A 24,016-nucleotide genomic window follows, 5' to 3' on the forward strand; every position below is an offset into this window, starting at 1 on the left:
GGCATTTTGTAGAACTTTCTGTCAGAACGACTTTCACGAGGGTGCGAAAGACACGCGGCAGTACGCGATACCGAAACTATACCACTGAGACACGACCGCGTGAGCGAAGCCGGGCGCCGGACGAAGCGCAGTTTAGCGACAACGGAACCTTTGAAACACGCGCGCCGTTCCCCATGGCAGCGCCAAAGAGGTTCTTTTTTCCATGAATCAAACAGAAACGAACAAGCAGCATTTTATCACGTCTCTTGATGCACGGAATATTCTTTTTTTATTGCAGTTAGTTTGATTACTATTGATTAATTGTAGTCGGACGCTCTCACATCATCTGGATAATTTCCAAAATGTCTCACTCGTGGCACTCATCGTGTTATACATTTAGCTTAATTTCTCGGTAAGTAGGGCACTGCTATTGATAACATTGCCGTTTTAGACGTTGTCATACATTGAGCTTTCACTCTGACATAAATTGTTATTTGCCTTTAGCGTCCCTTTAATCAGCCTTCGCAATGTTAAGTCGGTTGAAGCTGCGCATAATTTTTCCGTGTTACTGTTAATTTTTGTCATAGTATGCGTTATTTGCATACTCATATATTAATTTTCTCTTCCTGTTTTCTCCTCCTTAAAGAGTATAGGCAGACGTTGTGCCCCTCTAGGGGGCAATAGTCAGCCTGCTCCCTCCCTATTTCCTCTGTGTCCTTGCGCGTTTCTCTATTAGAAGTATGATTATCAAAGAATAATAATGAAACTGAGAGGCATTAGAATGACGCAAGAACTGATGCCTGCGTACACGAAGCGCCTCTTGCGCGCGATGCCATGATAGGATTGTTGACACTACGCTTTTATATTTTTTTTGCGTTACATAACCGTTCAAGTCCTCAAAAACATTTAAAAAACAGTGCGAAGCCGCAGAACGCCCTGAATAACTTAATATGACAGTTTTTTTTTTCACTTGAGGCCTTCATTATGTGCCGCATATGAACAGAGAACAAACTAAGTTGTTCCAAGGCCTGATCGTTTCGGTAGGGGAGTATGTACACATGCACTACGCCTGTCGAATCGACCAAGTATTGTTCTGAGCCGTATGCAGCACGGCAGAATTTTTGTTCCAATCCGCCATGCTGGGTAATTAACAAAGATTAGCGAATGAACTTTTAAAGTAGTAAACCTGGCGAAAAATCTTCCATACGAAAGTTGTCGCACTTGTCCAGAAACGTCGGAATATTTCATACATGCTAAAGTAACTGCCAATCTGGTAACCTTGGTAATTAACAAATATTACTTAACTCACCTTTAAAATAGTAACTCCAGCGAAAAATATTTTGTAGAAAAGTTGTAACGTTTGTTCAGCAACTTTGGATTATTTCAGCTATGTTTAATTTCTTTCCAGCTTTTCTTTAGAGTGCGCAATATTAAAAAAAAAAAACGCCAGACGTGCGCGCAACATGCAGCACAGTCACAGCGAAAGCTGCAAGAGCGGCCTTTATAGAGCCCGTTGTTAACACTCTTGGGGCGACTACAGGAAGTACAGTTGCAAGGCACTCAATGTGCCATAAATCGTCATTTTGCGAAGTGGAGAAGTACCCACTATGACAATATTCGTTATTCTTCGGAGAAGCGAGGTACCCCCTACACTTCTGTAAGGCATTACGTGCACTTCGTTGATGCGGCTGAAGATGAATAATTAAAGCTGAGCCATTTGTAATGTGTGGGAGACTTTAAACCACCCACTCGCTGCGCACTTCGCATTGTGTGACGTTTGGTTGTAATTTTACTCTTCTACAGTGCTGTATTACACCTGTCAACGTGATTCCTTGCCTGAAATGAAGACAGTATGTGGTCTTTTTGCGAAGGAGCTTTAAGCACCGGCGTGGCTCTGTCGTAAAATACTGGACTGCCACGCAGAGGGCCTGAGTTCAAATCCCGCTGGATCCTGGATATATATTTTAACACGAAAGTTATGCCGGGGTCCACCACGGCTCCACTGACGTATTTCCGTCACGGATATGACGTTGTAAAATATATATACTAACAGATGGCAAAGAAAAAAACGAGAAGAAAAAGGTCCATTACCGGGAGTCGAATCTGCGGTCCCTCGCTCCGCAGCGCGCGGCGCGAAGCCACTCGGCCACAGAGTGTGCGTTCTTCAGCTTACTAACGGCGAGCTATTTATATATACCATTTTCTGTTCGCGGTACTCCGAGATCGGCGGCTTCAGGGTGTCCTTGTTATCACTAGCGAGATAGCGCGAAGTGCGTGGAGGGCGCGCTTTAAAGGTCGGCGCCCCGCGCGCCTCTACAGCAAGTGTTGTATCTCGCGCGCGCTCTTATCTCGTGATGGGGGCGGTTTGTACGTCTTGTGCTTTCACCGCAAGCGTTACAGAGAGCACGAAGGTCACTTCGCTCGCTGCAGCGGCCGTGTTTCCGAAAGGAGCGCGCTGCTCACTCACAAAGAAGTAACAATTATGACAGTTGTCATTTCGCGCTCGTCCTGTGTATCTTCTTTTCGTGCGTCCTTTCTGTTTTAGAGCGCGCTGCAATTATCGAGCTGCTTGCCGTTCTTTTCGTGACATTGCCATTTGTTGCTATAGCAGTCATTCCTTCGCCCTTGTGGCGAAACAATGTACAATAAACGCTCGACTACCCCTGTGAAGACACGTTTCACTTTCGTGTTATACCGATTCCTATGAACGGGGGATCAGCCATGTTTCAGCCATGTTTTAGCGGTTACGGACACCAGCGGTGGCAGCGAACCACCACGCCACCAAAATCGGCTGTTGTTGGGATCTCATAACAGCTTTCGTTGTAAAAGTATACTTGGTGCAAGCTAGGAGAAACACCCTGTATGAAAGTATATTGGGCGCAAGTTAACTGAAACACCGTATAATTATTTGCGTGTGCGTGCTCACTTTGTGTGCGCTTTCCAGCTTGCCAAGATGAAGGCTGTGGTTGGTTATCCTAAGTGGATCGCGGATGAAAGAAAAGTCGCCTTGTTCACACCAAGTGTAAGTTAGAGCCACTTGTGGCACCATATTTGTCATAATATTTCTAATGCGCACATTTTTATAACATGTGTGTAAAGATGAATTGTAGATATTTGTGTTTTGCGTAGGAGCATATTATGTTTACTGTGTTGTCATCTGCTTGTTAGCTAGCTTACAAGTTTATCTCATATGTGTTATTCTCTCGATAATGATATGAATTAAACGATGCATTGTATAATGCGAAATTGCACAGGAGAGCCGAGGCCTTCGTCAGGCATTTTGGCTATTAGCCCCGGCTTTTATTTTTTTCTAACAAAAGGAAAATGGAATTTCGCTTCACATCACACAGTTTATGGCAGATAGCAAAAATTCTGCCGTAGTCGGCGAGCTGGATTACTTGGACAAGCCGGCCCGGTATGTACTGATACCGTAATATAAAATGTATCCTCCGAAAATCGTATTATCCGAAGCGAGCCCCAAAAAGTGTGAAAATAAGCGTACTCGATCGCAAACTCAATAGCCAATGTTCGCGTGGCGTCTAGTAATGATGCCGGGGCAGCAGCATCGCTAGACGCCATGCTAAGCGCAGCCAACGCACTCTTATTCAGCAAAGTTGCAATAGCTCGTCAGTTAGCGTTGAACCTTTTTTCTGCGGGGCCTACGCTGCTGCCGGCGTGTAGCATGTTGTTGATTAAAGTGGTGAGTCGGGCGCGTTGGTACATAATTAAGAGACATTGCAGCGCTAGAGCACATGGCGCTCGTTCTTGTCGTTGTTTCTGTTCAGCGCTCGTCCACGTCGTTTGTTGTTATCAGCGCTCGTCCTTGTCGTTTATTTTTCACACCGCTTGTCCTCGTCATTATTGTGCAGCGCTCATCCTTCTTTTTTGTTCTTAGCGCTCGTCCTATGCATTTTCGTACAGCGTTCGTCCTTATCGTTTCTTCTCAGGGCTCGTCATTGTCGTATCTTGTTCTTAGCGCTTGTCCTTGTTTTTTGTTCTCAGTGCTCGTCCTATGCATTCTTTGTGCAGAGCTCGTCCTTGTCCTCAGCGCTCGCCCTTGTCGTTTCTTGTTCTCAGCGCTCGTCCTTGTCATTTTTGTTTAGCGCTCGTCCTTGTCGTTTTTGTTCTCAGCGCTGGTCCTTGTCGTTTTTGTCCATCGCTCATCCTTGTCGTTCTTGTTCTCAGCGTTCATCCTTGTCATTTTCCTTCAGCGCTCGTCCTTGTCGTTTCTTGTTCCTAGCTCTCATCCTTGTTTTTGTTCAGCACTCGTCCTTGTCGTTTTTATTCTGTCCTTGTGTTTCTAGCGCTCCCATTTCTCTTAATTAAGCACGTTGTTTCTTGTGTCGTTGAAATGTCATTTAATCTAGTACATTGGAATGTAAAAGCTATGAGTGTTATAAATACCGGTAATAACCCCTTTCTTCAGTCGCATTATCCGATTTAAGGTGAAAAAGCGATTGCATCAATCGCATCAGAACACGTCGTTTGTTCATATAGGACATTACCTGGAAAAAAAAAAGGCGTAATATTCCCATAAACTTACTATATGTAAAACCGGATCAACGAAATTTCAGTCTATGTAGGTGCATTGTGCACGTGGAAGGGCGGCGAATCGGGCTAGTTGGCATTCCATACTTAGACTAGAAATGAGAGAAGAAAAAAATAGGGTCACAGAGAAGCGCATGTCTATGTCCCACTTTTTCGCGCTTTTATTGTCGAGCAGGTTGTGTATATCATCGAATTGAATTGCGCATTGAATTGGGAAAGAAATAACGTTCCATAAGTTTGGCGCAAGCGAAAGTAATCGACGTATTCCTGCGCGCAGGCTAAGCACGTAAAAGAAGACCAGTTCGTGTACTACTACTCTGAATGCGCGCAGCGCCACATAGAAAACAAGCTACGCAGCTTACGTGGGCCGGTCGACCCGGACGAAAGGTAAGCAGGACCTCCCTTCGCATGACGCATGCTTGACAACATCTAGCTTCCTACAAAATTCACTAGGCGCCAATGGGGCGCTGCGATCGTTCGGCTAGCGTAGAAATTAAGGATAAATTGGAAAGAGGAGGAGGTACATAAGACAATAATTTTTGGCAAATCGGACCTGCGGATGCCCGCATAGGGGAGGAAGGTTTACGGAAGGGAAAAAACGTTGTGATCGACTCGCTTGTAGCACAAAGCTGCAAGGAAATCCCTGCGAATTTCTCAGATAGAAATAGGTGACATTTCTTGATCATAAGCCCGGAGATGTTAGCCTGGCTTCTGGCTTTTTGCTCCAGGTGTCGGGCGATGACTATGGTATATGCAGTGACCACATATACGCACAAATTATACGTACGTACGTACACTCACTCACTCACTCACTCACTCACTCACTCACTCACTCACTCACTCACTCACTCACTCACTCACTCACTCACTCACTCACTCACTCACTCACTCACTCACTCACTCACTCACTCACTCACTCACTCACTCACTCACTCACTCACTCACTCACTCACTCACTCACTCACTCACTCACTCACACCAGCGCTCCCCCCTCCGCACCGCCGCAACGCGACACCGCTTTGCACCCCCCCCCCCCCGAGACAAAATCGCTCCGACGCTCATGCTTATATATATACACACAAAGGAGTAATTCGTGTTGCGCATCGCTCAGGTGGTACATTGCCACAGGCCGAGCAGGTGCCGTATTTCTAAGCTCTAACGTACCGCTTTGCAAATGCGGTGCAGTCTTCATAATACGTCGCTCTCAGTAATACAGGGAACAACCAAACGGGACGTGTTTTAAGTCTTCCCGAGTATTAGATGTTCAGCACATTGGAGAGTCTGGCCGTCTAATCTTATACTTGAAGTAGTAAGCGTGGTAACGTCGAGTCAGAAAGAAAGCTTCCTATTTGAAGAAACATTCGTGCTGGTCCCGGTTTCGAATCCTGGATCAACAAACTTTTCGTCACCTAGGAAGATTTTAAAATGTTCTGAGAAATTCGTTCGGATTTCCATTGTCACTTCGTGCTACAAAATGGTGGATAATAGTTTTAGTATTTTAAGATAAATTACCAAAATCGCAATGTCGTTTCAAGTATGAAGGACAAAATGACTTTTACAATATTAGCGAGCTGCCCGTCGCTTTCACGCTTACTAATTCGACACAATTGCTCATTCTGTGGACCCTATGACGCCAGATTTCCATGTCATGACTTCTGCGGGAAGCTCTGCTGCTGTCAAGTAATTGAATGTTCAAGGGGTGCTGCAACATTTTTCCAAGTAATCATCGAATGACTTTATTAAATGAGTTTTTTGCCGCCCGAATCGACTTCCGCAAGCATCTTTAGAATCCGTCAAGTATACGAGCGGAGTTACAGAGATTTGTCACATGCTGTGAGAGCTTTCTTCGCTCGTCCCGACGAGCGCGCTCGAAGTTAACCAGGGTGGGATGGCACGGGGGAAAGAAGTTACGTCACGCGCGCGTCATAACCTTGAGTAGTTTCTTTTATCTTTTTTTTCCTTCGAAACCGCGGCTTTCTTTCAGTGTGATCGCGAGCGAGCGCGCGGGCACATCGCGCCATTCCACGGCAGCCGCGGTAACTATGCAGCCAAATCAGCCATTTGCCGTGGACTTTGGGTTTATGGCATCATTTGTCGAGAGAAGAGAGATCGATTTCTAGCTGACTCTGAGAATTAATTGTAAATTCTAGGCTGCATGCTGCGCTATAATGTTTGGCTCACATGTTCTCTGAATCCTCAACTACCGATCGGCAGCGTTTTCTGACCACGACCAAACTCTGACCGTCCAGAGTGCCCGCGATTGGGCCGTCAAGCTTGACTTGGAAGTCCCTACGTGGGACTAGGCGGGTGGCGCGGGTCTCCCCTGCGTGTTCTCTGGACAAAATTAATGTTTACTCATCATCATCATGCTCATTAAGTTTTGCAGAGCCCCTTTAACAGGCCTCTCAGAACCACTATTCACAATATTGAGTTTCAGTGGACGTCGCTGCACTGTTTCAATTCAGTTGGATGTCTTAAGAGTTCGAGGGAGCAGGTTTGATTCCTGGCCACGGCGGTCGCCACTGGCATAGCCGGGGGAAGGGGGGGGGGAGGAGGTTGGGGTGTTCAAACACTCCCCTCCTGCCAGAAATTTCCCATTTCGCATGTTTACATATACACGCTCACATACAAACGCACGCACGAACATACATATAAATTATGGTTGAACCTCCTCCCCACCCCCCAACCCGAAAAAAAATTCTGCCACTGGCGGCCGCATTTCGATGGGGCGAAATACAAAGAACACCCATTTGCTTAGATTTAAGTACCCTTCAAAGAACCCCCACATGGTCGAGAGAGAGAGAACAACTTTATGAAATGCCTGCAGAGATGATCGAAATGAATGAAAAATTAATCCACTACGGCGTGTCTCAAAATCATATCGCAGTTTTGTCAAATAAAAACCCAGAAATTTTTATTATTACTATATGATGGTAAGCCAGACAACATTTTCTCAAGCTAAACAATTGATTTTATAAGGGAGTTTTAGAATAGGGGGCCCCAAAGAAGTAGCGTCGAGGCCACTGCGCCTGCGCAAGACCCAAGCAGCGTTTGGGTTTTGCGTTGGGGATGCTATTCCTCGAATTTAGTGGATCCCCAAAGCCTGCCCCAAAGGCTTTGCGTCAAACAAACGTGACGGCACCCACTGAAGCGACGGCTCTGGGCCAAGACTAGTGACCTAGAATGGGCGGGGTGTCCAAAGCTCCGCAGACCATATTCGAAAGCACTTAGCTCCTGCTGGACCCAAAGCGAGCACCCGCAAAGGGCTTTGGGGTCCCAAACTTCTGGGGCCCCTATTCGAAAACTTCCTATTATTTCTGTAACACCTCTTTACTGCGATAGAATGCTGCGAGGTCAAAGAAACTTAGTTTTCCTATGGCTGATGGCTACAAAATCCAAGCTGGTGCACGCTGCCTCTCGGTTTTTACGGTGTTCTCTATAAAGGAAAGCTTACATTCGTTTCTTGTGCAAAGTTACTGCTCAAAGGAATGGACAGCGATCAAGAAACGTACTCTGCAGATATTGTTACTAGCATAAATGTATAATTGCTTACAAATATGATGCATGTATAAGCACACACTGCGTGGCTGTACTACAATTCTCTAGCTATTTATTTAATCGTTCGGTTAATCAGTAAATTATCCGTCGCTCGGGTTATGTGAGATAATGTAAATTTTGGTACCCAGCTGTAGTAAACTTCAACGCCATAATTATACTAAAAAAGGCAGGGTATCGATATCGTGGCGTTAGCATTGTACAGAAAAAAAAGCCAGCTTTCGCATGAATCAGCTTAAATGATCAAGCTTGGGGCCCGGCATGTGTTTGATATGGTTTTACATGTGCTTAATTCCACGGTACACCTTTCAGTTTCGGCCAGTCATTCAACGCGGCCATGGTGAACGCCTATTACGCGCTGACGGACAACAAAATGGGTGAGGCACTAATTTTATCGCGTAATCGGGCCCCGTGCGCATTGCCTTCTCAACTGCTAGCCTCGCTTCGGTTCTCGGTGCATGCCTAAGCCGTGCCGCAGGGAAACCAATGTCTGTGCGCGTAACATTGGCCGTTCCTAAGATCCTAGAATGCCTACTGCAAGCAAAGTTGCGAAGCGCCCACTACGCCATAATTCTTCCTTTTGCGAATCAGCGAAGGGCCCACTACGCGTCCGTAAGGCAACACGTGAACCTACGCAGCTGCTCACTTTGTTGATGCTTTTGCAGCTGATGATGATTAAATATGTCTGAGCGCTTTGTAATGGGTGGGCATTTAAAACACCCACTCGTTGCGCAAATTGCATGTTTTGACGCCTGGCACGATTCTACGCTTCTGCCACGCAATATTACACGCGTTAAGGAGACTCCTCCCACTACAAGGCATTCATCATGTTTTTTTCGAAGCTGTTTCAAGCATTCTATTGCAATAGCTGACAAGATTTGATGCTATTATTATTATGGAGTCAAGAAAGAAAAAAAAAAGAATGGCGTGGCTCTGTGGTACAACACCTGCTTTGCCACGCAGAAGGTCTGGGTTCGATTCTCACTTGAGCCAAAGATCTTTATTTATTTTATTTGCATCTTGCTAGAATTTTCGGTCACGGACAACGCTCATTTTTCACTCACAACCAACAGACACCGGAATTTATGCGAAACGAGCTGTATAACGCTATCGCGTTAATATACGCACGTCGCGGATGACTGAGGCAGGACAGCACTCTTTGCACTGTTACTTCATGCATACACATTGGCAATTGTTCTCGATTAGGATTTTTATCCAGCGCATAATGTTTGCAGGTATGTAACTGCAAGTTTAGTAGCTGGGTTCGAATATAGATTTCCACCTGCGGCAGGCATAATTGCGTGAATGAAGTGTTATTCTTGAAGGCAGTGAGATATTGCAGGCTTTGGCACAGGCGTGCTCAGGGTTGCCCATATTGGGGGAGGGGGATGTTTCATCGCAGACCCCCCCCCCCCCCTCAATCACACACACACACCTTGGTCGAGTCCAAAAGACGGCACGCTTCACAATGGACGAAAACATGAAAATGAAGCGATTACATGCTTTCCACGATGACCTGCCTTTGGTTACTGGCTTTCCAGGAGTAAAGATTGGAAGTAAAAAGTTCTTGGAATGCAACGTCAGATGTCTTCGGCCGCCGTTAACGTCAAAAACTTGCGTGGCGATAACCCTGCTCATTAAACAATGACGGGACACGTCTGACTGAGTAGAAGTATGGGGCAGACTTCGCCCCCCCCCCCTCCCTCCACTTTAGATGAATGGGGGGAAGAGGCGGCACCCCTCCTCCCGTGCGCACCGCTATGGGCCTTGGGGCTAAACAATGTTGTTCTTCACATACATGAATCTTTTACGGCATACACATTACGTTTGTGTAGTTGAAATTGAAGTGTCCTATCCATTACACACGTATCTATTCTTTACATAAAGAGAGGGCGGGGGTGTGTCTGTGCATGTGGATGGCATGGCCTAGCGATGTTCTCGCACGCACTCTTATTACACGGTGTTGCATACACCGTTACAGAGTGTATTGCATCTGAGGGTGTGTTCCCACTCTAATGCAACAGATACCTTGGAGGATGCGAACGCGCATAGAAAACACTTTATCATTCTTAATCGTGGCGCAGAATTTCTTGCGTACTTAATATTTGTGTAAGAAAATCCCGACGCAGAACGCTACAGTGATACTGTATTGTGTTCCTTCGTTTCCTTCGACAGTCATTCCAGCAGGAATTCTGCAAGAACCTTTCTTTGACCCCGGACTGCCAAAGTAAGTGTCGCGTTCCTAACTTCGACATTTACGCTTTCTTCCTTATCATTGCATTCATGCAAATGGGATTTGAATGAACTCTTATATGCTGATGTCGCAAGTTTACGTGATTCTCCGGGCTCTAATTAAGGAGTAAGAGTTATTTTAGCACGAGATAACCTGCTTGTTGGTCGATAAACTCGGCATCTTAAGCTCGGTGAGCTCTCGTCCCGTCTTTAGGTGCTTCCTTTTCCGCGCGGTGCTACTTGCTCACATTCTATTCATTTACAATTGTTTTATTTTGTTGTGGCTTGTTTTATTCGATAGGCCTTAGTCACAATTTAAGAAACAGCCTTTGCCACCCAAAAAATGTTAACCTCTTCTATTTCATCGTGTCAGTAAAACCTCGCAGGGTCCCTTATGCATTAGCCTAAGATGACTCGAAGGCGAAAGCCTTCTTTTTCTTTTTCTTCTGAGTCGATGTACTGATCCTCCTCCGCCCCCCTCCCAAAGCTTCCGGCACCTAACGTGGTGTTGCACTGCCTCCGGGATCGGCCCACCTTTGACCAAGCGACGTTATGTGATGACGCAATCATGTCACGTCACATTATGTGACGTCATTGTGACGTCATCGCGTGATGATGATTTTTTGCACCATTGGTGTTGACGCCGACGTTCAATTTTCGCGTTTCATGAGACATATAGGCGCCTTAAGACACATCATTTACGAGTGTATGCCGACTTGACAAGTGATACACCCACGGCGAGTTTGCGAATGCAGGGAAGCTGCATGAGTGAGCTTTCGGTGGCATATAGTTGCGCGCTCATAATTTGCATAACTGGTAATTTGCTTTTCAAAGCAAATTACGAGACTCCGGCCCACGTTGCGTTTCCTTTGCATTTGATGTGTACCACTACGTCGCACGAAAACCATTGCGAAAGTCCTCTCAGCAACCTTAAATAAGTCTTCTCTCGTTGCCAAAACTCAGTCCGTAACGATCATGCAGCGTCTTCTTTACAGCTAGAAAAGGAGAAATAATCGCAGCTGGAACGTGCATTTCATACTGAGTGCCGCCTTGTTTATTGCAGGTACATAAATTACGCCACGATCGGCTACATAATATTTCATGAGATTACGCATGGATTCGACAGTTTAGGTAAGAGTATACTGATTGCTTGTTATCATAGGCGTGCTTAGAGTTCTCCATTGGGGGAGGGGGGAGAGAGGGGCAAAGCTTCATCACAGTGCGCCCCCCACCCCCTTTGATCGAGTCCAAATGTAACATGCTTCACAATGGATGAAAAAATGGAAATGAAGCGATGACGTGCTTCTCAAAATGGCCTGCCATTGGTCCCTGGCTTTCCAGGAGTAAAGGTGGGGAGTAAACAATTCTTGGAATGCAACATCAGGGGCCTTTGGCCGACATTTTCGTCAAAAAGCTGCGTGACCATATAACCCTGCACTTCAAACAATGACCTACTGAGTAAACGTATGGAGAAGACTACGACCCTCCCCCCCCCCCCCCCCCCCCCCCCCGTGCGCTCGCCTCAGTGGACGCAATCTTCTTTGACGAACACATTTCTGTGACCAACAAGTAGCCTTCTTTTACTGGTATTGACAACCCCACCGCGTAATGTTGGGCAATTTGGAGAGAAAATAGAGGGATCAAGAAGCACTAAAGGAGGTAAAAATTAATCCTGAATCTACCATTACAGCGTCTCTCGCACATCATCGTACTGTGTTCATCAGCTTGTTTGAACGACGAAATATACCACGTTCTGGTCAAAGGGACACTAACTGTAAAACAGTGAATCGGTTGAGATTGATAAACTGTACTCTGAAAACTCTAATGTCGTTAATTTCACCATCATGGGTTTATGAACGAAGGAGAAAATCAAGGTCAAAGTTTCATGAAAGCGTATTTTTAGTATTTTGGCGACATTGGTTCTACAAAATTTCATGAAACTTAGTATGTTAGGTCTATGGCCCCCTCAGAGGACAATGTACTTCATTTTTATTGCGATACCAATTATATGGACACTCTCGACGTGTTTTTGCCGTCGCCATCGTGTTCCGTATAATATCCAAATCGATAACACCCCCCCCCCCCGCGAATCGTATGTTCTACTTAAGAATGGAAGCTTGAGCGAGTTGGTATGCGTTCATCTTTGTTGAAGCAGCGCTGACGAGACGACGACGAAGTCCTGTGCCTGTGCCTTCTTTTACTTCGTCGTCGTCTCGTGAGCGCTGTTTCAACAAATATGTTCTACTCGCGGGTAAAACCGCGCGAGCGGGGGCGACGAACGAGGCTCAAACAGAGAGGCAAAGCTCCGCCCGTCTTGAAGAAGAAAAAGGGGGGGAGGGGTCTGTGTCACTCGATTAGCAAAAGGGTTCGCGCGCTATCTCGGCAGGCATCAGCAAACTGCTCGTATACCCTTCTACGTGTTGTGCTCTTAATGGGGTTGTGCGGGGGTCCGAGAGCCTGTGTGCTCCAAACTCTTCTGCTTTAATAAACCTTTTCTCCTCTCAACGCGAAGAGCCTGCACGAAAAGCGCATCTCTCCCTGGAGCGGCCGTATTCTTTTACACCAGAGTTTTGTAGAGTTACGCGAAATCGGACCCAAAAAAGTTAGCTGCCAGCCTTACTTCTTATAACATTACTATTGGTCGATATCGCATTCATTGCTTCGCCCTAGAGCGTTTTCTCGCTTACCAAGCGTCTTCTCGCGGCAAGCGTGGTTATTTCGGAATTGTGGAAGAGTAATTTACCAATATGAAAAAAAAATCGTTTTTCTCTTTAGTGTCCCTTTAGTGGCACATGCGAGTCACTCCTGCCGATGTACTCACGTCCTGCTGTCGATTCGTAAATGTCAGTATTCGACCACACCTGTAATCAGCAATCAGCTGCTAATTTTGTCACTGATACTTGCTTCGTAGGGCGGAAGTACGACGCGTACGGTGCACTGCACAACTGGTGGTCACCAAAGACGGAAGCAATATTTCGCAAGAAATCCCAGTGCTTCGTGGATCAGTACGGAAACATCACAGATGCCGTCACTCATATGAAGGTTAGAGAATATTCGTCGCATATTGCTGGCGAGAACTGGGCGAGTGACTTTCCCTTGGATGCTATGGTCTGACGGGTTGAAACGTAACTCTGAGAAAAATGTGTTCTTGTCATTAACTGAGCGTGATGGTAAGCGATTTCAGTGCGAAGCAGACACCCGCAAATGATGCTCATATGAACAATACGTATGGGAAATAGGTTAAATTCAAGCAATCCTAATCTTTTTTTATTAGTACTTGTTTCACTATAGCGCGCGATATACCGCATTTACCTCCGGTGAAGTTACACAGACGTATCGCCGACGGTTGAATGAGGAACGCTTCTAATATTTTCCGTACCCGCATTAAAACATCTCGTACGAATATATGGTCGGATATAACCTACGATAATTACAAGCCAAGCCTCCATTACTGCGGTGCATCTGTCATCCATGAGTGCAAGAGCGTCGTTGCTTGGTGGTTTCCGTTCTAACCATAAGTACTTTATCGCTGCGAATGTAGTAATAAGAAATAAATGTTCGCCGTCCCTCGTTAATGTGTTACGTTTGAGTGAGCAGTGAAGTCGTAATTTTTAGTTTTCGACCGCAAGCTAGCGACACGAACATGTGCCTGTATGGGAAAGTCGCCTACTTGAAATACGAGAGATGTGTTTGACGTCACGTAAATAGGCAACTGCTATTAGATGGGACATTTATGAAATCTAAGAGGACAGACTTTTGGGCTAGTTGGTTTGTTACGTTCATTGAAGCCATAGCGCTGATAAGACAGGGACCACAGAAAGAGGACAGGACGTGCGCTACTCACAACTGAATCTTTATTTCGGAAACATGTTGTACTTATACAGCAATGAAAAGACAGCAATCATCACCACAAAACCGTATCACAAGCGCAAGCCTGCATCATCCAGATACGTGATTTCCTTAGCACTAAGAGCAATCGAGGGCGCACTGACACATTTGGGATCTTCTCTAGCAATCAACCAAGCCTCGAAAATTTCCCGCGTATCTTTATCAAAGTTCCTATGCAGAACTACGCACTCATTGAACACAGGTCGCCAGCCGCAGTCATTACAATGCACTGATACATGCCCATCGCGGTAACAGTTAAGCTTCTGTTTGTGCTCTCTGAGCCTATCATTCGGGCATCTGCCCGTCTGCCCGATCTATGATATATGAGCCTGATTCAAATAACACTGTGACTGATGTGATTTCCGTGTTTCGCGAGTGCCTTGTTTCCTAGGTTTGAAGCATATTTAAGTTAGCTAAAACATCTCCCGTTTTCATATTCATTAGACCCGCGTTCACTTTTCTTTTAAATCCTGTACGTAGCGTGTATTAGCGCGGTACATAAAAGAAAGGGACATGACACAGACGTAGAGATACGTAGGCACTAGGCGAGCTTTGCAAGCTGACTTGTCCAAGAAATGTGGCTCCCCCAGCTTGTGATAAGAAACACCACGTTATATTCGTTGAATGTGTATCCTGTGTCATCTACAAGTTTTCATTATCCTGCGGGATGTACTGTATTGGGCAGACAGAACGGTGTCTGAATGACAGATTGCGCGAACACTGCTATAACGCGAGAAATAAGCTTATGGCGGGAGGATTCCTGGCGGTACACTGCAAAGGCTGCGGGTGCTTCCCTTATCTGTATGGTTGCATTGTTATCGGTCGTTCTAGGGATCGGCTCACACGGGAGATAAAAGAAGCCCAAGCTATAAAAGAATTGGGACACTTGTGTGTGAGCTCGTCATCGATTTCAAAAGGAGATGACGTTCCTTGGTTTAAGAACACGTGCAAGATGAGTTGTGCTTTGTCGCGGATGTATAAAATGGATGTGATTGGCATGAAATAAACAGTTGGAAGTTTCGCGCCTACCTGTCTCTACGTCTGTGTCGTGTCCCTTTCTTTTATGTACCGCGATAATACACGCTACGTTCATGGATGACCAACTCTCCCGATCAGCAACCCTTTTAAATACTGCCACATACATTCAAATTCATTTAGTGGGAACATAATTAAAGCAATTTTCTTTCTTTTCTCACGCATTTGAATTTGGAGAGCAGGGAGCATGGTATAGCGCCATTAATCAAGGTTTCTACAATCCGGCCCATAGATAAGCAGAGCACGATGATTTCCTTTCTTTTTTTATCGCTCCATATAGTTCGTGCTGTGCGGCTTTTGTTATAAAACAATGGCATATAGATTATCTCGTGTCTTAAACGTTCTGCCCAAAGCCAGTATATCGATGTATATTCCTTTTTCTGCGTCCTTTGATCAAAGGACTCCGAAGATGTCGCCATACAGCAGCGTCACGTGTATAATTTCTCTCACGATCCGCCCTAGCTCCGCTTGCTGGACAAGTGTAATGTTGTAGTGAAAGTTAACTTGCTAGTATATAAACAGCACGCATATATATATATATATATATATATAATATATATATATATATATATATATATATATATATATATATATATATATATATATATATGTATATATATATATATATATATATATATATATATATATATATATATATATATATGAGGGCATTTGAGACCAGACGTACGTAGCACAGTTTAATTTCACGTTTCGGCAATGGGACCGGCCTATATATATATATATATATATATATATATATATATATATATATATATATATATATATATAGGCCGGTCCTTGCATATATATATATATATATATATATATATATATATATATATATATATATATATATATGCAAGGACCGGCCTATATATATATATATATATATATATATATATATATATGTGTGTGTGTGTGTGTGTGTGTGTGTGTGTGTGTGTGTGTGTGTGTGTGTGTGTGTAGAACCGAGGACGGTAAAGTCAACACGAGATTCCACGAAACAAGGGAGAGGGAGGTGATTCCAGTCTGCTGTACTGCACAGCGAAAAAGAGAGTCAAGGTTATAACGACAGAGAAATACGAGTAGCAATGCGGAAATCGGCGCACAAGCACAGTTTGTTGTAGCGCGGCAAAGCCAAGGGCACACGTAGACACACATAGATCGGAATACCACAGACCACGCACACTCGCGCGTGCACACACACACACGCACGCACATGCAAGCGCGCAAGCGCTGTGCCTACAGATGTTGCTTTTTTTGTTTGTCCTTGCATTTGCCTCATTGCAATAAAGCCCATTTAGCCAACCATATTGGTGCGTAAAATTATGTGCCGGCACATGATGGCCTCTTGATCGGTAATCAATAGACGCAAGCCAGGACACAGCCTAGGCATAACAAGTATCCCGTCATATACAAATTTAGTCTACATTTTTATCCCAAGACCACTCTCTCACATCGACTGTTGCTTGAAAACAAAAATTTCAGGGTTCCTGCATGCGAACTATTCGGGCTTAATTCGTGTTCATTTATTCATTTATCAACTATTACACCTGTATAGGTCAGCCACTGCTTCTTACCCTCCATTTGTTTTTTGTTTGTTTGTTTTTTATTCTTTGTTGGCTTTATCTACAAAAAATATTTTTGAGACCTTTCCCACTATTCGTTTATTTTGAATTGGCTTTAAGCCCAGCATACTTCTGTGGAACGGTCTTCCCCGCCTTATTTATTTATTTATTTATTTATTTATTTATTTATTTATTTATTTATTTATTTATTTATTTATTCATTTTGTCATCCAAAAGACAAATGCCCATATGTCGCCGTACAAAAAGGGGCGATCTAGCGCGTATTGATTGTTTGTGCGCATGGGCTCGCCGTTGTTGCCGCTGTTCGCGCGAACAGCTGGGGCCAGTCGTTTCGGAAGCGAGGAATTTTGAGGGACCGGGAAGGACGCGAAGCGCGAGCATATGCGCACACCGATGCACCACCACTGCACGTTTCATCCGCTTGTCTGAACGAAAGAAAGGAGACTAGATCGAGAAGCCCGTTCTTTGTTAATGAAGCCAACGAAATCACAGGGGGCGCAACTCGCAGCGCTTATTGGAAGCGTTACAATTACGAATTAGATATGAATGAAAAATGATGAGAAAACAATTTGTCGCCGGTGGGGACCGAAACCGCAACCTTCTCTGTGTCTCGTATCTGGTAGAGCATCGGAGCATTGCTATAGAGCATCGGACGCTTCATCCGAAGGTTGTAGGTTAAGTCGCTACCGACGGCAAAGTTTTCATCCACTTTGACCCCTTTCTATTTATTACTACGCTACAGTTAAAGGCTACGAATAATGACCCGTATACATTCCTTGGCTTGTTTGTTTGGTGGGTTTCATTAAGTAGTGTAGAACAAAGAAACGAACCCTCGATTCATTCCCCTTCTTTCTTTCGCGTCCCTATTAAGACATTTTGTGGCAAGTTCACTACTGGGAAAGTCAGCCAGATGATTTCGTTCGCTACGTGTCACTGTTGTGTATAAGGACCAAACGCGTTATTTTTTTACACTTGATATATTCTTTTCTTTTAGCTTCCGTCTACTCACACGCTTGCCGAGGACATCTCCGACAATGCGGCCGCTCGTCTTAGTTTCTTGGTAAGCATGTATTTCCGGTCTGCTTGTGTACCTCCCACAAACATCGAAATTCCTCTTTCTTTACTTATTCGGATACACTGTCTGTTCTTCTTTCCGCTTATAGGGTATATAAGCGAAAAGTCACACGGATCTATATGCAGTTGCTCAAGACGACTGGAAGGCAAAAGCCATTTTCTTCTTTTTTTCTTCTCCGTCGATGTATTGATGCCGCCCTAAAGCTTTCCGCACCCAACGTGGTTTTGCACTGCCTCCGGGATCGGAGGAATTGGAAGCTTCCTGCAACTTACGTGGTTTTGCAGTGCCTCCGTGATCGGCCCACCTTTGACCAAGCGACGATGTCGTGGGACAACGTCATCATGTGAAGTCACCTTATGGGACGTCGTGATGACAACACACATATTGGCGACTTGTGACGCCATGATGACTTCACATGATGACTTCATCATATCATGATTTTTTTATCACTCTTATTGACGCCACCGACGCCGACGGTCATTTTTCGCGTTTGGTAGGCATCTAAGGCTTTCGCCTTAAAACGCGGAGGCCATTATTTTACGGAAATTGCAGTCTAGCGGTGAAGTTATCATCCGTCAGCCAACGCGGGATAAGCACCTCATGTGCGATCAACAACATATCAGTTGCCGCACACGTCACGGCCCAGAGAGCAGGAGACATTATTCTACAAGACTGAGTGAAGTATTTTTCTGCGAGAATTTTTAACCTAACATGTTCTTATGAATACGCACCCAGGCATAGCGCTTTGCTAGTTCTGTTCGGGACAAAAATCTAGTAGCTATTGTTTGCTCCCATTATTTATTTCATAATGTATTGTTCTACTATTTAGCTTGTGTGATACAGACCCTCTAATCTCTGATTTTCGCTCTTAATCGGCTTTCGATGAGAAATGAACTAGTGTTTTCACGTAGTGATTAGCCTCGGGCAAGAGATCAAGAGTCACATCTTGTAAGTATTCTTTTCTTCAATATATAGTCCTTTTTTTTATGATCGGCCGTTTTCAGTTTTCACGCCGCGTGATACCGACGACTTTCCTTTGTCAGTGTCAAAAAATATTGAAATAATAAATAAAGGCAGCGTAAAAAACGAAGAAAAAACGACAACGAAGGGAATCGTTACCGAATGCGGCCGCAGCTCTGCTATGATTTCCCACTGCCGCCTTTCTGCGCAGGCGCACCTGAAGCTGAAGGAGACAGAAAAGCAGGAGATGCAACTGCTTCCCGGTCTTGAGTCCTACACTCCTGAGCAACTTCACTTCATCAGTGCAGCGCAGGTACGTTTATAATAAACCTTGAAGCAGCGCGAAGAGACGAGGACAGCAACAGAATGCAATCACAACTGAACGTTTAGGGATGTTATATTATCTTACAGACGTTTAAAACTTAGACGTTCGGTCTATAGACTATATTAAAGGGGCGTAGCCAGAAATTTTTTTTCGTGAGGGGCACTGCCACTCACTACGTAAGTTTGTGCGTGTATTCAAACTTACGCATTCAAAATTTTAAACTTCTGGCGGGGGTGGGGGTGGGGGGATTGAATTACACCCCACCGCTATAGAAATACGCCAAACGCCATGGAATTTTTCAAAACGTCTATAGACGTTTAGGGGAGTCAGTTTTCTGGCTCACCGAGAGTAAAATTCACACGATCCCTTATTCATTCGCCTAAGACGACTCGAAGGCGGAAGCCATGTTCTTCTTACTTTTCTTCTCAATCGAATGTATTGATGACACCTCCTTCCCCCCCCCCCCCCCCCCCCCCCCCCCCCTCGTAGAAAACTTTCTGCACCTTACGTGGTTTAACACTGCCTCCGGTATCCGCCCAGCTTTGACTAAACGACAACATGTGAAGACGTCGTCGTGTGACGACACGTTGGGTGACATCATAGTAACGTCACGATGACTTCACAAATTTTGCCGACGTGCGATGTCATGATGACGTCATCCGGTGACGTCATCACGTGCCGATTTTTCGCATCACTCGTGTTGACGCCGATGCCGGCGACGCTCAATTTTCCTTCATAACTGAGGAAACTTTTCGGCGCAAACTGAACCAGGACAAATGCAACAAAAGAACAGTACGGGCGCCAACTTCCAACTAATTTTATTCCACAATGGAAAGAAGATTTTATAGTACAGTCAGTACACATGGTCATGTGCGCGCGCACCTCAGTTTCGTTTCCTTTTATTTATTTATTTTTGCCTAACAACCAAAGAACCGCAACGTGCTGCTAAGAAAACTTAGCTCTTTGTCTTGAAGCGACAGTGAAGCCGCGAAGACGCAGTCGTCGCTCATTTGCCTTGTGCAATTACAGCTCTATTACTTCTCTCCGTTTTTTTATTTCGCTCTGCCTAGAGAAGTGGTCATCTTCATTTTTAAATGTACGCTGTTGTGTTGTGGCCATGACACTGTCTTTCGTTTTTTTCTTTCTTTCTTTTTTTTTTCACACGGACTATAGTACTATTGTGTACCTTTAAACTACAGTTTCAAACTTCATTATAACGTGCCTCTATAAACTTGAATCGCAGCCGTGGTGCAAGAAGTATGATCCGGATTTGAAGAAGTTCGTGATCGAAGAGGACGTTCACTCCATCTCTGAGGAGAGGTGGGTCGTCGTTTCATTCAGGGGCGCAATCCACGTCGCAAAGGCGTATGTGGAACATGCGAGCTCGAGAAAATCCATTTGTTTAAGAAAAAAAGAATGGCTGGCAACTCCATAATTGAATTGAGATTGAATGAATGCGATGTTGCAGTTATACCAGTAGGTTAACAGTGACAACGTTACCCAATACTAGCCAACATTCACCATACCACACGGCAGCCTAAGGTGGGTAGTTGTACGTAGCCTTGAAGACAAGACCGCTTGCCTCCAGTGACGCCTCGTGTTCAAGAATCCTTCACCTCTTCAAGGTTCCAGTTTCCCCTGAACCTCTGCCGCTTTGGCAACAGTATAGAAACGATATGGGCGAGGAGTTAGCCCACACTATAGCCATAACGTAAAATCATTTAGCCATTATATAGCCAACATTAGCTACTTACTAGACAAATAGTCTGCACTAACCAGCGCTGGCAGTATATGAATAAATATGGTAGTTGAATTTGGTCAGATATGTTCATCGTACCCCGTCGCAAAATGTGAGTAAGAGGCTCACATTGTCTTCAAGAAAGTTTAGGGATCAGTGATCACGAAGCGCATTTTTTAAGCTATGGATTGGTTTGCGGTAGTATACCTGTTAAGACTGTCATGGTGACTGGTTGAATAACGCTAGAAAAGACGACAGAGTAAAAGGGTAGAGCCTAAATCACACTTGTCTAGAGAGGTCAAGCGCGCGGCCCTGGACGCTGACGCCGTCCGCAGCTGCTGTACATCGCATGAACTACAAGCTTCCGCTCATGCTTTAATTATAGCACAATGATCCAGCATGCTTTATGACTATGTTTCGTATAATTACGGCGTCGGTTTGTGCATATCTTTTCCAAAAAAAAAAAAAAACGGCGGGTGAAGCGGCCGGCTGGCCGCCCTAGACCGGTGTGATTCAGGCTGTACATGTGATAGGCGCCGGCTCTTTCTCTATCCTTTCTAGCGAACTATTCAAAGAGTTCAGCTTCACCAGCCCGCCCAACTTTGCGCGCTTGTCAAGACAGACAGCGAACGCGAAAAGTTCGTGAGGGCGACCGCGGCCAATGGCAAAAGAGATTTCGCGAACGGAAAGCTCGCTCAATTCAATTATTTTTCTTACGCCGTTATTTTAGCTAAAAGCGTTCTTCTTCACTGCATACTAAAACTCTTAACGTTTTCGCGCTGGTAATTTTTTTCTGTCGTTTCTTATGCAGTTTCGATGTCTACAATTGTTATCGAATTGCACATGCTTCTGGCGTGCCCAAGCTTTCATTTTTTTTCTGGGTGCTATTACACTGCGGCAAAATGCTCGCCAGAATCTGTGCCTCTGTAGGCGTAACAACAACTGCATGGGGTGAATTCTCATTACAGTCACGCAGCCAGCGCTCCCAATTAAACAGCCAGCAATCTCTTGACTCAGTCGTCTTTCTGTCGTTGTCTCATTTCCAGTGTTCTGGATGTAATATATTGGTTCATATTGTTCCAAGTTTTTTTTTATTTTTTGTGTCGGGAAGTGCAACGCCCCAGCACAAGCACGTAACAGCGAGTGCGAACATATGGAACGGTATATGACGGAACGCGCAATTCAGTGCAGAACACTAACCTAGCTAAAAACAAAGACAAAAAAGAAATCCTGTTAGCTGCGTCCTAACATGCTGTTTTCTATTCAAAATGTTCGAACATATAGAGGAATGTCTTGTAAAGATACGGATAACTAGTCTTTAGCACAGTGGTTGCGTTCTTGAAAATTCAAATAAGGTAACCAGTCACTATTTTACTGCTACGTGTACATTGCGAAAGCATTGACGAAGTTATGTTCACTAAAAGAGGTTTATGCGTTCCCGTTATACAGCAGGTGCAGCTACATCGCACAGGAAGTCCTGTGTTTTTATGATTCTCATTACTGTTTTGTTATTAAAATTAAATTCCGAGGTTTCTGCATGCAAAAACAACGATGTAATTGAGGCACGCCGTATAGTAGGGAACTCCTGGTTAATTTTTACCAACTTGGGTTGTTCAAGGGGCACCTGGTGCTCCTGGCTCCATAAAAACGAGTTCATTGTGACCGGGAATCAAACCCGCCGTTCTCAAGTTTATAGCAGCGCAATGCCTTAGCTGATACCCTCAACGGTGGTCTAGTGGTTATGGTGCTTGACTGCTGAACCGAAGGTCGCGGGATCGAATCTCGGTCGCGGCGGCCGCATTTTCGATGGAGGCGAAAATGCCCGTGTACTTAGATTTAGGTGCACGTTAAAGAATCCCAGGTGGTCGAAATTTCCGGAGCCCTCCACTACGGCGTCCTTCATAATCATATCGTGGTTTTGGGACGTTAAACCCCAACAAAAATATATTATAATATACCTACTATCCTGCTGTAGTGCATGCTATTCGTAAACCGAAAACGATCTATGACAACAACCGTATATCTATGGATTCGGTTGGCAGTCGCACGTTGAGTTGAGTCGAACAACATGTTTAACATTGCCCTTGTAGAGATTAGTCTCCACTTGGTGACGAAGCCGCGTTGGATGGCTGTCTCCAGTGTCCTGCCGCGGGTCGTTGGAATCCAGAGTGTTTGTGGGTGGATTTTGTGCTTGTTTGATCTTGTTTGATGCTTGTTTGTACGTTCAGAAAAGCAAGAGAGAGTAAACCATGTCTAGATCCACAAAGTTGAACGGGCCTTCAAGGCAAAAGCTTGTGCGCATTTATACCCTATACCGCCTGTCCTGATCACCACTCTCGCGTTTGGTTTCTATCCTCTTTATCAGTTCCGAGCAGCTGGCTAGAGTGCAATGCTGTTGCCTGTGCCGAGTTTCCTTCAAATAATTGTGCCCTGCTACATCAGGTAGCAGTATCTATCAGTTTGTATTTTTTGTCACCTGCCTTTGTGACATTTTTGCATAGCAAATGGAGAGCGAATACTTTTATAGGAGCTGGTGCACAACTTCACAAATCACAGGTGCTCCCGCGTTCTTTTCTGCCATTTTTGATGTGCCACGCAACTCATCGGCAGTCCGTGGTGATGTCGCAAATAATGTGACAACGACTGAACGTTTTTGCAGGGTTAACATCCCCTTCGGAAACACGCCACAGTTTGCAGAGGTCTTCAAGTGCCCGCCAGGCAGCAAGATGAACTTCGCGAAGAAGTGCCGGGTTTGGTGAAAGGAGTGCCCCATCATTATACGTATCCCTCTGTCGTCACGTACGAAGAATATATATGCTGCCATGTCTTGTGCAAAATGGCGGTCGTGAAAGACACGCTGCATATGTAATAAATACTGGAAAGCAATGAGGCAGTGCGTTCTTATGCACCTGGAGAAATGCCTCGCTGTTTAGCAGCGAACTCGTTGAAGAAACTGAAAAGTCAGTTTCGCCGCAAGTGCGAAGCAATGAATGCGATAGCACCAATTTGTAATGTCATACGAGAAAAGGCTAGCAGCTCGCTCCTTTAGCAAACACGGCCACTGTAGCGGATGAAGTGACCTTCGTGCGAAC

At 44.9% G+C, this 24,016-nt stretch overlaps 1 protein-coding gene across 3 annotated transcripts in view; it reads left to right on the forward strand.

Moving 5' to 3' along the window:
* LOC119389513 (endothelin-converting enzyme homolog) overlaps nt 1–23,796 on the forward strand; it is a 90,134-nt gene extending 66,338 nt beyond the window's left edge. For all 3 annotated transcript variants that reach the window (XM_049414456.1, XM_049414455.1, XM_049414457.1), the window contains 7 exons: nt 2,924–3,001; nt 10,258–10,309; nt 13,226–13,356; nt 17,821–17,886; nt 19,073–19,174; nt 20,430–20,506; nt 23,584–23,796. In XM_049414456.1, coding sequence (XP_049270413.1) covers nt 2,924–3,001; nt 10,258–10,309; nt 13,226–13,356; nt 17,821–17,886; nt 19,073–19,174; nt 20,430–20,506; nt 23,584–23,683 — 606 coding nt within the window. In that variant the 3' untranslated portion in view covers nt 23,684–23,796. The remainder of the gene's footprint in view (nt 1–2,923; nt 3,002–10,257; nt 10,310–13,225; nt 13,357–17,820; nt 17,887–19,072; nt 19,175–20,429; nt 20,507–23,583) is intronic.
* Nucleotides 23,797–24,016: the final 220 nt, after the last annotated feature.

This window comes from Rhipicephalus sanguineus, chromosome 4, assembly GCF_013339695.2.
Source record: "Rhipicephalus sanguineus isolate Rsan-2018 chromosome 4, BIME_Rsan_1.4, whole genome shotgun sequence".
NCBI classification, from domain to species: Eukaryota; Metazoa; Arthropoda; class Arachnida; order Ixodida; family Ixodidae; genus Rhipicephalus; species Rhipicephalus sanguineus.